The following is a 14,046-nucleotide window of genomic DNA, read 5'->3' as shown; positions in this document are numbered from 1 at the left end:
ATAAATAGGACTTAAACCAGCTTAGAGCGGTTCCTTTAATGCCAATGAAATGAAATGTTCCAGTCTCTGTAATAGGATCCGATGGTCAATGGTATCAAATGCAGCACTTAGATCTAATAAAACCAGTACAGACAAGTCCTTTGTCTGATGCAATAAGGAGGTCATTAGTAATTTTCACCAGTGCTGTCTCTGTGCTATGATGAGAAAAATGAAAGGAAAATCCTCAAATAAACTATTGCTCTGTAGAAAGTCACACAGCTGTTTAGCAACTGCTTTCTCCAGGATCTTAGAGAGAAATAGAAGGTTAGATATAGGTCTTAGTATTTGATACATCAGAAAAGCAGAACTTAATATTTGGTACAGAAACATTTGTTTGCAATTACAGAGATCATTCGTTTCCTGTAGTTCTTGACCAGGTTTGCACACACTGCAGCAGGGATTTTGGCCCACTCCTCCTTACAGACCTTCTCCAGATCCTTCAGGTTTCGGGGGCTGTCGCTGAGCAATACGGACTTTCAGCTCCCTCCAAAGATTTTCTATTGGGTTCAGGTCTGGAGACTGGTAAGGCCACTCCAGGACCTTGAGATGCTTCTTACGGAGCCAGTTGCCCTGGCTGTGTGTTTCGGGTCGTTGTCATGCTGGAAGACCCAGCCACGACCCATCTTCAATGCTCTTACTGAGGGAAGGAGGTTGTTGGCCAAGATCTCGTGATACATGGCCCCATCCATCCTCCCCTCAATACGGTGCAGTCGTCCTGTCCCCTTTGCAGAAGAGCATCCCCAAAGAATGATGTTTCCACCTCCATGCTTCACGGTTGGGATAGTGTTCAAACACGGCGAGTGGAGTTTAGACCATAAAGCTCTATTTTTGTCTCATCAGACCACATGTCCTTCTCCCATTCCTCCTCTGGATCATCCAGATGGTCACTGGCAAACTTCACACACGGGCCTGGACATGCGCTGGCTTGAGCAGGGGGACCTTGCGTGCGCTGCAGGATTTGAATCTATGACGGCGTAGTGTGTTACTAATGGTTTTCTTTGAGACTGTGGTCCCAGCTCTCTTCAGGTCATTGACCAGGTCCTGCCGTGTAGTTCTGGGCTGATCCCGCACCTTCCTCATGATCACTGATGTCCCACGAGGTGAGAACTTGCATGGAGCCCCAGACCGAGGGAGATTGACCGTCATCTTGAACTTCTTCCATTTTCTAATAATTGCGCCAACAGTTGTTGCCTTCTCACCAAGCTGCTTGCCTATTGTCCTGTAGGCCATCCCAGCCTTGTGCAGGTCTACAATTTTATCCCTGATGTCCTTACACAGCTCTCTGGTCTTGGCCATTGTGGAGAGGTTGGAGTCTGTTTGATTGAGTGTGTGGACAGGTGTCTTTTATACAGGTAACGAGTTCAAAACAGGTGCAGTTAATACAGGTAATGAGTGGAGAACAGGAGGGCTTCTTAAAGGAGAACTAACAGGTCTGTGAGAGCCGGAATTCTTACTGGTTGGTAGGTGACCAAATGATGTACCTATGATAAACCTCTACATGCTTTGTTAGTAGGAAAACCTGCAAAATCAGCAGTGTATCAAATACTTGTTGTGTGTGTATGTATGTATGTGTGTGAGCGTGTTGGCAGGCAGCAGCCTGGCTCAGAGCCTGTGCAGCATGTAGTGCCAGACTCTCAGCAGGTCACTGACAGAGATTATTTGCCACTTTTAGGACTCCACAGTGTTTGACTGGTGTTAACCTGCTAACCTTTAACAGCACATTAATGAGCTGTGGCCTATGGATGGACCAAATTCCTCTCCTGCTTTCTGACCTACATCCTTCAAGTACTCAAGCTGCCCTTCATCTGCCCGGCTGTATAACATTAGCTCCTCTGTGTGTCTGCTCAGGGCCTGCAGAAGCCTTGTATAGAGGAGATCAAGCACGCCAGGAACGCCATCTTCAGTCCCTCCATGTTCGGCTCTTCCCTGGAAGAGGTGATGGTGCTCCAGAAAGAGCGATATCCAGACAGCCAGCTGCCCTGGGTGCAGACTCGCCTTTCTGAAGAGGTTCTGGGTCTCAATGGAGACCAGACAGAGGGCATCTTCAGGTGAGTGAGAGAAAAGAGCAGAAGGACCTTGGAACAGAACAGAGAGGGCATCATTAAGCTGCTGAAGGTTTGTTTGCTGCCCCCAGTGTCCATAAGATGCCATTAATATGGCAAGCTTGTTAGCAGGATTTTAGGTTTATACACAAGAACTATGTAGAAACCAGGACATAACCAAGTCCAGAGAAGACGAGAGTGACACTGGAAAGGGGGGAGGAAGCGTAACCAGCCTGTGACCTTCCACCTCCAGGGTACCAGGGGACATAGATGAAGTCAATGCCCTCAAGCTGCAAGTGGATCAATGGAAAATCCCCACAGGACTGGAAGATCCGCACATCCCGGGTAAGTACACACACCGACACACACACACTTTTTTTTCCACTATCCCATCTCATTGACATAATGTATTCCCTAGCCCCTTACCCTAACCTTAACCATCACAACTACATACCTAACCTTTACCTAATTGTAACGTGAACCCTAAAACCACATCTTAACATGGGTTAAGGCCAATTTATACCATATGGCTACATGCCGTTGGGAGCATTTATAGATAGATACAACGCCAAATGCTGATGTCATATTTTTGAGGAGGTGTGTGTTAGGCTATGGCGTGGATTCAGTGCAAGTATAAATTGCCCTTTAGTTTGCATTCAGGTTGAAGTCCGTACTGAGATATAAGAACATGAAACAGACATTGTTGAGAATACTGCTGGTTCAGGTTCCACATGTTGTCATGTACAGGAAGTTGGTGTAAATGGACATGAGGTGACAGCAGGCTGAGTCCTCACACTAACTCTCTGCAGCCCAGAGAAAATGATGCACATGCAGTCACAGCAAATGTTCACATGACTTGATTTTAAATGTGCTTCCATGGAGGTCTCACCCTGTTTCTGTCTCTGCGTGTCCCCAGCGTCTCTGCTGAAGCTCTGGTACAGGGAGCTGGAGGAGCCACTGATCCCTCATGAGTTTTATGAGGAGTGTATCAATCACTATGACAACCCAGAGGCAGCTGTCAACGTGGTGCTGGGCCTGCCACACATCAACAAACTGGTGCTCTGCTACCTCATACGCTTCCTACAGGTAACACAGACACACAGTTTCCTTTAGTCAGAAAGCCAAGGCACAGCCCTACATCATATCATTACTTACCAATATATTGACCAGTTGTGACTCTTGAATTAAAAAGGGGTAACACGGAGGAGGAGGAGCTGAGGCAGGACAAGCAAGCAAAACACATCTTCTCACTTCCCTCTTGTGGTATCACTACAGTAGTTTTGGTTTTATTTCTCCAGGTTTTGCAATATCTGTCTGAGATTTCTGTCCAATACGAGGAGGAGGAGAGAAGGAGAATGGCATTTAGTTTGTCAACAGCTGTAACTATTTTCTACCAAAGCAGAAACAGACCCTATTAAAACTGCTCTGTGGATTAGCCAGAGAAACATGAACAATTTGTCTATAAAGAAATATCGCTGTTGAGTTTTTTCAATGTCATTTTTCAATTCTGTGAGCAGCACCAACTCAATTCCAGTTTGGCTAAAGTGGTTTGGGGTGGATGCAGAAATCTCAGAGATAGAAATAAGAGTAGAAATAAAACCAACACTGTCTGCACAGATAGAATCCATAGCAGTATCTATCCATGTAGACTGAAAGGAGTGAGATATATGTTTTGGAGTTGTTTTGGGTGGCAACCCTTTTCACTACGTGATCTGAGCAGTTTCCAAAGCTAGCTAGCACCAAAGTCCTGTTCAGACAGGAAGCGACTGATGCGCCCAGTTAATCATTTACAATGAGAGTTGAGCAGCAGTCAGACCAAGGGGGTAAGCCAGAGATCAGACAGTGAAGCCGACCAAAGCCTGCATGGAGGGATCCATGTAGGCCCAAAAATGACCCTGTGACACCCGGTCACACATGAGAGATGTAACCTTATTGCTTAGATTATAAGCTCTCAGCAATCTAAAAAAACTATTCGGCCATCAGTGACGCTGCGTTGGTGTTTCACAGGTGAGCCTCGTAGGTGGGCTGATTAATCAGTGACGATCCGAGTCAGACAAACACACTGAGCCATAAAACTTTTTTCGGTGCAGCTACCAGAATTACGGTGTTTCTGCCGTTGTTCTGCGTCATTAAACCGCGGTTATGCTGCGCGATCATGCGCAGTAGACGCTGGTTCCAACAGGAAGTAGCCCTGTAGTAGTATTTTATTGGTCCAAAACTGGCTTCACTGCTCTCCATTCACATCAGCGGAGTGGCTTCGTCCAGTAATATACTGTCTATGAGTCAGACAAGCGGAGCAACAAGCAGGACCGATCATGTGAAATCATCAGCAGAGAGAGAGACCTCAACACCAACAACCCCAATAGATATGTGGCAGGCCATCAAAAACATCACAGGCTACAAAAGCAGGAGCTCCCCCATCATATGTGAGGCCACATTACTACTCCACCTCCAGAGGAGCGACCACTGTCAGTATCCACAGCAGATGTGAGGAGAGTCCTGCTGAGAGTGAATATGAGTAAATCAGCTGGGCCTGATCCGTCCACAGCAGCGTTTTAGCTGCGTATCAGAGTTGATCTCTGTCTACATTAAAACAACTGCAAACGCAAATCTATTGGCCGTTCAGGTACACTGGGCATGCGCATGCTGGTGTAAACATGAAGCAGAAAGTCTATTCCATAGTTACAGAAGATCTGGCGAAAGAATAAAGAAATGCAGACGAAGAACCACACCAGATTTTATTTTGCATGCACCAATAACAAGCTGGGACTGTTACTGAATGTAACACGGTACTGTGGCGGTGGAAAACAGCCTGGGAGTCGTTGCGAAGTAAACAGCGACATGCAGTTGCCTACAAGTAGGCAGGTAGGCCTAACTGTGCTTTCAGAGCAAAAGCAAAGCGAGCGTTCGGGGCGGTGAGTTTACATACAAAGTCAATGCAAAGACGCCTAGAGCCGTGATTTCCTGTCGGGCGGCGTGAAGGGGGCGGTGCCGGCGATGCGAAGGCCTTTGCGTGAGTTGAAAATTTCCATTTTTCGCGGGTTCTAAACGCCTTTCTCGCGTTGTGCGTGAACACTTGCAGCGGATGTACTCACGCAAGGAAAGCGTCACGAGGATTAAATTTGTGTTTGGTCTGAAAGCACCATAAGTCCCCGTGTCCACCAAAGCGTTTTTTTCTGACGCCAGCGTCTCTTTTCAACTCATTCCAATGGGAGCGCCACGTTTTTACAAGCTGAGAGAGTTGAAAAATGTTCAACTTTGGGAAAAACGTCAATGTCACTTTTTACCCAGCTGTCCAATCACAGTAGAGGAGGGGCGGGACAAATACTACACCGTAGCAACGGTTACTATCCTGGAACCGGGCTTCATCTAACCTCAGCTCTTGGACTAAACGGTGGTACTTGCCAAGATGTTTCCTCACCCACAAAATGTCATGAACCCACATACGGTGAGTCCGTCCTCTCTCTCTACCTGCTTCAGCCTTCTCTTCATACAGAGCAAGGGCCAGAGCAAGTACTCTACTCTGTGTTGACATAAGTTAGCTAGAACTACTTGCAACAAATGTATCATAGCAACCAAAGCAGTCAGAAAAAATGCTGCACCTCAAAAATGCCCGCTAGCGCTCCCTGCTGGCCGTTTTCAAAAGAGCAGCTGCCGTTTTCAGCTGGCAAAAAATGCTGTGGTGGACACGGGCCCTTAGTGTTATTTGCATGGTACAGAATATTTTAATAAAAATACCAAATCAAAAACTCTGTCAGCAGCATCATGTGTCTGCTTTGCATGCGAAGCTAGCGAACAACAGTCTTAAAACTAAATGTACTCACCAGAGAAAGTGAACAGCCAACTCCTAATAAGCTTTTTCAGGGTACGAGTCGGCTCTAGCCTGATTGACAGGTCACCATGGTAACGACTTGTCAATCATAGATAGATAATCCCGCCCTGAAACATACTCTGCTTTTTGGTCTATTTTAAAATAAATGGGACCATAATTTACTAAATGAACATCATTTTGTGTTGAAGAAGACTTGAAACTAGCGACTGAGACCATAAACTCACCAGGAAAGTGTTTACTGGGGTAATTATTCAGCTGAGAAGTAGAGTCATTTTCACATTATTTCTAATTGAGCCGGACTTCTTTTTGCAACCAGAGGAGTCTCCGCCTGCGGGATTTTCAATAGAATGCAGGTTTCAGGGACTTCCGCGTTTGCTTCACATTGTAGACCGGAAGCTTCCCGCTTGGTGCAAACGTAGCAAAACGTCTCAGTTTTAATTTGAAAACACAGTAGTGTGGACGGGACCCGAGCCCTCACACACCATGAGGAAAAACAACACCTACATCAGAATGCTGTTTGTGGATTCACAATCCCCCCCCCATGAAACTGATAAGCAAACTCAGCACTCTGGGTTTAAATACAACACTCTGCAACTGGATATTGGACTTCCTCACAGACAATGACAGTTGGGATTGGTGGTTTTACATACATATGGATTTCACAAAGGGATCTCAGTCCTTGTTCTCATCTGTGACACCACAATGGTGGAACGAGCTACCACACGCCATCAGAGCAGCGGTGTCCCTCTCTAACTTCAAGAAGCTCTTGAAAACTCATCTTTTCTGAGAATAGTTCCTCTGATAACACCTCAAACATGCACTTCATATGCTCTTCTTCTATTGCCTTACAATTCTCTTGTATTGACTGCACTTATTTTTTAACTCTTACTTCCTCCCTAGCTATTTACCCCATTGATGCTGTACGTGCTATTAGCTCTTACTAGTATTCATTGCTGTCCTTACTAGTGGGTATTGTCAGTTATAGACCCCTTGCTGTATTGATGCTTTGTTGTTGCTTGTATGTTGTTCCTTAAATGTAAGTCGCTTTGGATTTAAGCGCCTGCCAAATGAGTAAATGTAAATGGGCACACCCCCTTCACTCTAGTGCTGAACACCAGAGCTCCCCAGGGCTGTGTGCACTTGTTAACTTTTACAGAGGAGCAATAGAAAGCATCCTGACTGGAAACATCACTAACTGGCATGGGATGTGCACGGCCCAGGAGCGGAGGGCTCTGCAGCGGGTGATTAACAACGCTCAAAGGATACAAGAAGACAGTACCCACCCAGCCACAGCCTGTTCACCCTGCTGCTGTCTGGCAAGAGATACACTAGTGATACTCTACCATAAATAACTTTACAGTGAGACTGCACATACCTTCTGGGTATATACATGTGTAGGTACAGTTTATATATATATATATATATATATATATATATATATATATATATATATAGTTTATTTCTATTCTAATTGCAATGAATATATGTTCTGTGTATGTGTTGCATGAAGGAGCTGAGGAACTGAAATTTCATTGTGTAGCCCTGTGTTTTAAAATGAAAAATAAATGACCCTTGTCCTAAATCTGACTTGAGGAACTTTAGAATATTCTGCTGTACGTTGTGTGTGCAGGTATTTGCCCAGCCTACCAATGTGACCATCACCAAGATGGATGTGAACAACCTGGCCATGGTCATGGCTCCCAACTGTCTGCGCTGCCAGTCTGACGACCCCAGGGTGATCTTTGAGAACACCCGCAAGGAGATGTCCTTCATCCGGGTGCTCATCCAGCGGCTGGACACCAGCTTCATGGATGGAATCCTATAGCCCCCCCCCCCCACACCACCACCACCACCACACACACACACACACACACACACACACACACACACACACCATCCATACATTACCCCAGCCCTTATGCACTCTTTACCCCCTCTGTAACAGGCCCCCACACACTCCCCCAGCACAGGAACATACACTCTGCTGCTGCTGGGTGAATACTTTGCCTCTCCAACATGTTTGCTTTTCTCGAACTAACAAACTGCCTTGTTTTGAGTTTGTCCACGGTACATTTTGAGTTGAACCAGCATTTTTTTATATTTCTGTAGTTGTAACCCTTCAACTGACATTTACATAAGAAAAAACACCCTTGGTATTGGAGTTCCAAGGTTTTCATATAACAGTGCTGTGTGTGCCTTCACATACATTAAATCAGTACACATACAGAATGAAGAAATTAGCACGTACCTCATCATTTGGTTGGATTCATGTGTTAGTTTCACTGGCACACTCAGTTCAGGACCTCAGGTTCATTTAAAATCCAACTATATAACTAATATTTGGTTTATAATTACTGATTTTTCCTCTTTGTCCCCCCCCCTCACGTTTTGCCCCAGTAATCCACCCTCTGCAGTGTACGATACCATCTAGCACAAAGCAAGAATTATGTAATGTGTTAGTCTCTCACAGAGACACTGGCTAAGTAATTCATCCATAGGGTCCATCACCAGATTTTTTTACAAGGTATGACGCCTAACTGCACCAGTCCATCAGTACTTGAATATACAGTGAGGAAAATAAGTATTTGAACACCCTGCTATTTTGCAAGTTCTCCCACTTAGAAATCATGGAGGGGTCTGAAATTGTCCACTGTGAGAGACATAATCTAAAAAAAATAATCCAGAAATCACAATGTATGATTTTTTAACTATTTATTTGTATGATACAGCTGCAAATAAGTATTTGAACACCTGTCTATCAGCTAGAATTCTGACTCTCAAAGACCTGTTAGTCTGCCTTCAAAATGTCCACCTCCACTCCATTTATTATCCTAAATTAGATGCACCTGTTTGAGGTCGTTAGCTGCATAAAGACACCTGTCCACCCCATACAATCAGTAAGAATCCAACTACTAACAAGACCAAAGAGCTGTCCAAAGACACTAGAGACAAAATTGTACACCTCCACAAGGCTGGAAAGGGCTACGGGGAAATTGCCAAGCAGCTTGGTGAAAAAAGGTCCACTGTTGGAGCAATCATTAGAAAATGGAAGAAGCTAAACATGACTGTCAATCTCCCTCGGACCGGGGCTCCATGCAAGATCTCACCTCGTGGGGTCACAATGATCCTAAGAAAGGTGAGAAATCAGCCCAGAACTACACGGGAGGAGCGGTCAATGACCTGAAAAGAGCTGGGACCACCGTTTCCAAGGTTACTGTTGGTAATACACTAAGACGTCATGGTTTGAAATCATGCATGGCACGGAAGGTTCCCCTGCTTAAACCAGCACATGTCAAGGCCCGTCTTCAGTTTGCCAATGACCATTTGGATGATCCAGAGGAGTCATGGGAGAAAGTCATGTGGTCAGATGAGACCAAAATAGAACTTTTTGGTCATAATTCCACTAACCGTGTTTGGAGGAAGAAGAATGATGAGTACCATCCCAAGAACAGCATCCCTACTGTGAAGCATGGGGTGGTAGCATCATGCTTTGGGGCTGTTTTTCTGCACATGGGACAGGGCGACTGCACTGTATTAAGGAGAGGATGACCGGGGCCATGTATTGCAAGATTTTGGGGAACAACCTCCTTCCCTCAGTTAGAGCATTGAAGATGGGTCGAGGCCGGGTCTTCCAACATGACAATGACCCGAAGCACACAGCCAGGATAACCAAGGAGTGGCTCTGTAAGAAGCATATCAAGGTTCTGGCGTGGCCTAGCCAGTCTCCAGACCTAAACCCAATAGAGAATCTTTGGAGGGAGCTCAAACTCCGTGTTTCTCAGCGACAGCCCAGAAACCTGACTGATCTAGAGAAGATCTGTGTGGAGGAGTGGGCCAAAATCCCTCCTGCAGTGCAAACCTGGTGAAAAACTACAGGAAACGTTTGACCTCTGTAATTGCAAACAAAGGCTACTGTACCAAATATTAACATTGATTTTCTCAGGTGTTCAAATACTTATTTGCAGCTGTATCATACAAATAAATAGTTAAAAAATCATACATTGTGATTTCTGGATAATTTTTTTTAGATTATGTCTCTCACAGTGGACATGCACCTACGATGACAATTTCAGACCCCTCCATGATTTCTAAGTGGGAGAACTTGCAAAATAGCAGGGTGTTCAAATACTTATTTTCCTCACTGTATCTGATTGATCCTGCTAGATTTGGGCCTCAGACACCAGGTGGAGAGGTGAACATGTGTCCAACATTGTTGTCACTGGCAGCAAAAGGCCTGTGTTTTACACTGCCACAACTTGGTAGGAGCTGAGAAATCAACACAGATGCTCTTTACTCCTCCATTTGTGATCCTGGCCTCAAGATGGCAAACGTGTGCGGTCTCAATAGGACAGAAACCAGAACTTCACTCTGTGTTCTTATAAAGGACGTCAGTGATAATAGCTCTGCTGGCCTCTTAGCCAACAAGTGAGGAGAACACGGACACTAAATGTAAGGACCACTGGCAAAACAAGTTATTTCATTCAGGATATCTGCAGAGCTGAAAGACTTATAAAGAGGCACTGAATTTAGTTTCCTCCCAAAAAGGCCCTACAGAGACCCTGTTCATAGTTCCATAAATGTTGTAAGCAACTTTTACACAAAACTAACAGTGCAAGTAGTACAATCCATAATATTAGTACATACAGCAGAATTTGGACCCAGCTATGCAATATGGTGTTTATATGCACCATGCTAACGGTTTAGCACAGTGTCTGTCAGTTGTCTTAGTGCTAAAATGTAATGTTGATTAGCAAGTCCAGTTCTCAAAGGTTCCCATATTACATGTTGAATGTTAGCAGGCACACTGCTATAAGTACCATACTCTTAGATATTGACCATATTTATATGCAGCCGAGTGAGAAAAACTCTCTAGTCTGTCACTAATTTTGAGTCAGAATCTCCCATATGGCAAAAAGAAGCACCAGTGTTGAATAGAAACAATACAGCTAATAAGAAATGCACTGTTACGTGGCTTGCATTGGGGTTATAATGTGTGAACGCTTCTTAATAGGAATGATGGAATTTCTTTTGTTCTTCCCTTCCAGCCAATCTAGAATAAATTCTCCATTATAGTTGTGTCACGCTTGGCCGTGTTTTCAGGCAGGAACAGGTTTTAGGACCCAAACGCACGACACAGAGGCAGAACAGGTACAGTGTCTGAGAATTTATTCAGGCCAACAATACTTACGGCAAGTCCAGAATTCAACAAAGCTAGGCCACAAACAGAGGTAATTCAAATGGCAACAGAAATACTACATCCATGGAACAGAAAGTTCAAACTATCAAGAAGGTAATATTCCAACAAACAACAGGGATCAGGAACAGACAGGAAACAAGCAGACACACGGCGAGCAAAATACATACAACGAAGTCACACACATTTAAGCACTGGCTAACGAGGAGGGCAGGAGCACAAACAGGTGATACTAATAAAGACAGCAGACAGGCAGGCAGAGAGAGACACACACTAACAAGTTTCAAAACACAAGGCAAGAATTTAACTGAAACTCAAAACACATAACAGATACTGAACAGACCAATAAACAAAACTCACAGAGACCTAAACTAAACCGGGCTGATCAGACAGGCAGTGTGACAAGTTGGCACTGCACCAACACTTGAAGTGAGCCAATCCAAATTCTGCTCATCTGTGGCCCCAGGTGACATCATAGGGTAATGGTGGATGCTAAAACACAGTGTAGCAGTAACACAAGTAGAGAAGAGTCATAAAGTCATCAGATTGACTCAGTAATGTCCGTTAAGCATCTAAAGTTCAGTAATGTTAGCGATGTTAACATTGGCTGCCATAAGCTACTGGCGATTCCAGAACAAGTAGGGCTGCAGCAGACAGTCCTCTCAGTCTGTTCACAGTGTGTTTTTGCTATAGTTATGTAGCATGCAGCACTGTGCTCAGTAATCTACAGTGCAGGTGGAGTTTGGTGTCCATGTTCTCATCACAGTTTAACAAAGGAAATCAGCCAGTGACTCTTGCCTTGGATCCGTCAGAGAAGATTGCCTGTCCTTTGTTTTAACATGTAAACTGATCTCTCAACAATCTTGAAGAAATCTGGGCATGTCTGTCCACTCTGCCACGGTATTTGGTGCTGTCCAGTCACTCCTGAACCCATGAACCAACAGCTAGAGTAGTAGGGATCATAGCAGCACTGCCAGTAAGGCCCCATGTAGAATGTTTCAGCACAGCATACTCGTACTTCTGGGAGCGATTTGAGAAGTGCCACTTCTTCCACAATACCACCCCCCACCAGCCCGTCCCCATCCTTCCATCCCACCTGACCACCACCACAGAGCCCCCACAGGCCTTTCTTCTCACTAATGATTTGTGAATGTGTCTAAGTGTCTGCGTGCTTGTCTGTCATTGTTTAAATATGGTCTTTGTCTCTGAACAAGTCCTGCTGTTTATTGTATTCATCTGAGATTTGTGCTGTATTTAACATAATTTCTTTGCTTTTAACCCATTCTTTTTATATCATTTATTTATATTTATTTGAGATTTCCTTAATGCCTTCTCAACATTTGTATGCTCCAGTGTGTTTTAGTTATGGCACACGCGTGGCAGTATTTGCACGACTGCGTGGATGTGTGATATGGCGCTTTTCCATTACCAGCTCGCCTCGACTCTACTCGACTCTACTCGGCTCTGCTCCGTTTTCCATTGCAGATAGTACCCAGAGATAGTACGTAGCTTGTCGTCATAGCGACACCACACACAACTGCCACGACGTAATGTTCAATGCGACACACACACCAGCGATCCACACAGCTTTCTCTTTTATAAGTTAAAACGTTTCAACATTCCTCAGAATGTAAAGACAGATAAGCGGTATGAAAACCTTCCAGCTGTGTTTTCCTCTGCCGTTGTTGCTGCAGCGGTCTGTGTGACGGCGGGAGCAGAGGGCTCTGTGAGCGGGCGGCTGGTCGGCCTCACACGTTCCTCCCCCGGGTCGGTGCAGGCTTCCCCCGCAGCCACTCACGGAGCTCCTCAACTCCAAAAATATTCAAGTACATTTTTGTTCCATCATCACCTTCTCGTAAAACTGTCAATATTCGAAATCTACACAGCTGATTTCTCCCCTCAAAACTGAAAAAGAAGTGGATTTAGTGATGAAATTCCATACATAAACTGTAAAATCTAAAGGGTTAGGGTTAGGTAGGCTACTGTGGTAGCTGGTACTGTGCAGTGGAAAAGGGGCTATTGTGTAGTTTTCAGTATGGTAGGGCACATACGTGTTGATGTGAATCTGTTTGACTCATTTGGGGTTTTTTGCAACACAACTAAAAGAACGACTGTGACTGCTTCATGGAGACACACACAAGGACCATCCTGGAAAAACACTGACTTTCAACTTAAAGGTCCAGCTGACACTCAGTCACAGATAATCTTTGTCTAAATGAACCTTTTTCTTTGTAAAGGTGGTGTGATGAGTGTCCTGTGTGTGTGTGTGTGTGATATGTAGCTCACTCACTCTGCCATACACACTCCACATAGATACAGAACATGTACATTGACACTGTACAGATTATGTAAAAATAAGTATATATATAGAAGCGAGAGCACCATATGTAACAGTGGAAAGTTGTTGTGGAAGTTAATGTCACAGGGTGGGGTTGTTTAATTTTTCTTTTTGTCAGTCTCGTCACAGTGTTAAATTTTCCTCACGTTGATAGAGGTCTGCAAGTGGCAATTTAAACTCATCTCCAGTCAGTCTGTGGACCACACAAGTTCCCCTGCCATCATCCATTCAAGTACCAGAAAATGTTTTAAGCCCAATATCTGTAACTGTAGGTATGAATCATACTCCAAAAAGAAGGATTTGTTGAGAGGAAAGGTTTTCTTAAGGTCTGGGCAAACCAGATATTTGCAGAGAAAGATGAATTCATGTGTCATTGAGATTGTGCAGCAAATATTCTAAGCCATGAGACAGCTTCCTCCCCATTGGACATTATGACCACCTGAGATCAACCAGCCCTTTGCTTAGAATCAAACCAGCTGCTGAGTGCAAGAAAACCATCGGCCTACTGGGAATCAGAACAGGGCTGACACTGTTTCATAGGTGATGTTTTGTAGACCCCAACCCAGTAATATCCCAAAACATTTTGTGAAGAGCTGAAACT

The 14,046-nt window shown here is 44.5% G+C and overlaps 1 protein-coding gene across 1 annotated transcript in view; it reads left to right on the top strand.

The window, feature by feature from the left end:
* The window catches only part of arhgap39 (Rho GTPase activating protein 39), a 190,439-nt gene extending 181,944 nt beyond the window's left edge, over positions 1 to 8,495 (top strand). The window contains exons 8-11 of the mRNA XM_038716888.1: positions 1,888 to 2,087; positions 2,335 to 2,426; positions 2,998 to 3,167; positions 7,544 to 8,495. Coding sequence (XP_038572816.1) covers positions 1,888 to 2,087; positions 2,335 to 2,426; positions 2,998 to 3,167; positions 7,544 to 7,738 — 657 coding nt within the window. The 3' untranslated portion in view covers positions 7,739 to 8,495. The remainder of the gene's footprint in view (positions 1 to 1,887; positions 2,088 to 2,334; positions 2,427 to 2,997; positions 3,168 to 7,543) is intronic.
* Positions 8,496 to 14,046: the final 5,551 nt, after the last annotated feature.

This window comes from Micropterus salmoides, unplaced genomic scaffold (genome assembly GCF_014851395.1).
Source record: "Micropterus salmoides isolate LMB-PRFRI ecotype aquatic unplaced genomic scaffold, ASM1485139v1 Ms_hic_scaffold_13, whole genome shotgun sequence".
NCBI classification, from domain to species: domain Eukaryota; kingdom Metazoa; phylum Chordata; class Actinopteri; order Centrarchiformes; family Centrarchidae; genus Micropterus; species Micropterus salmoides.
Note: the sequence above shows the minus strand (reverse complement) of the source record. Positions and strands in the feature narration are given on the sequence as shown.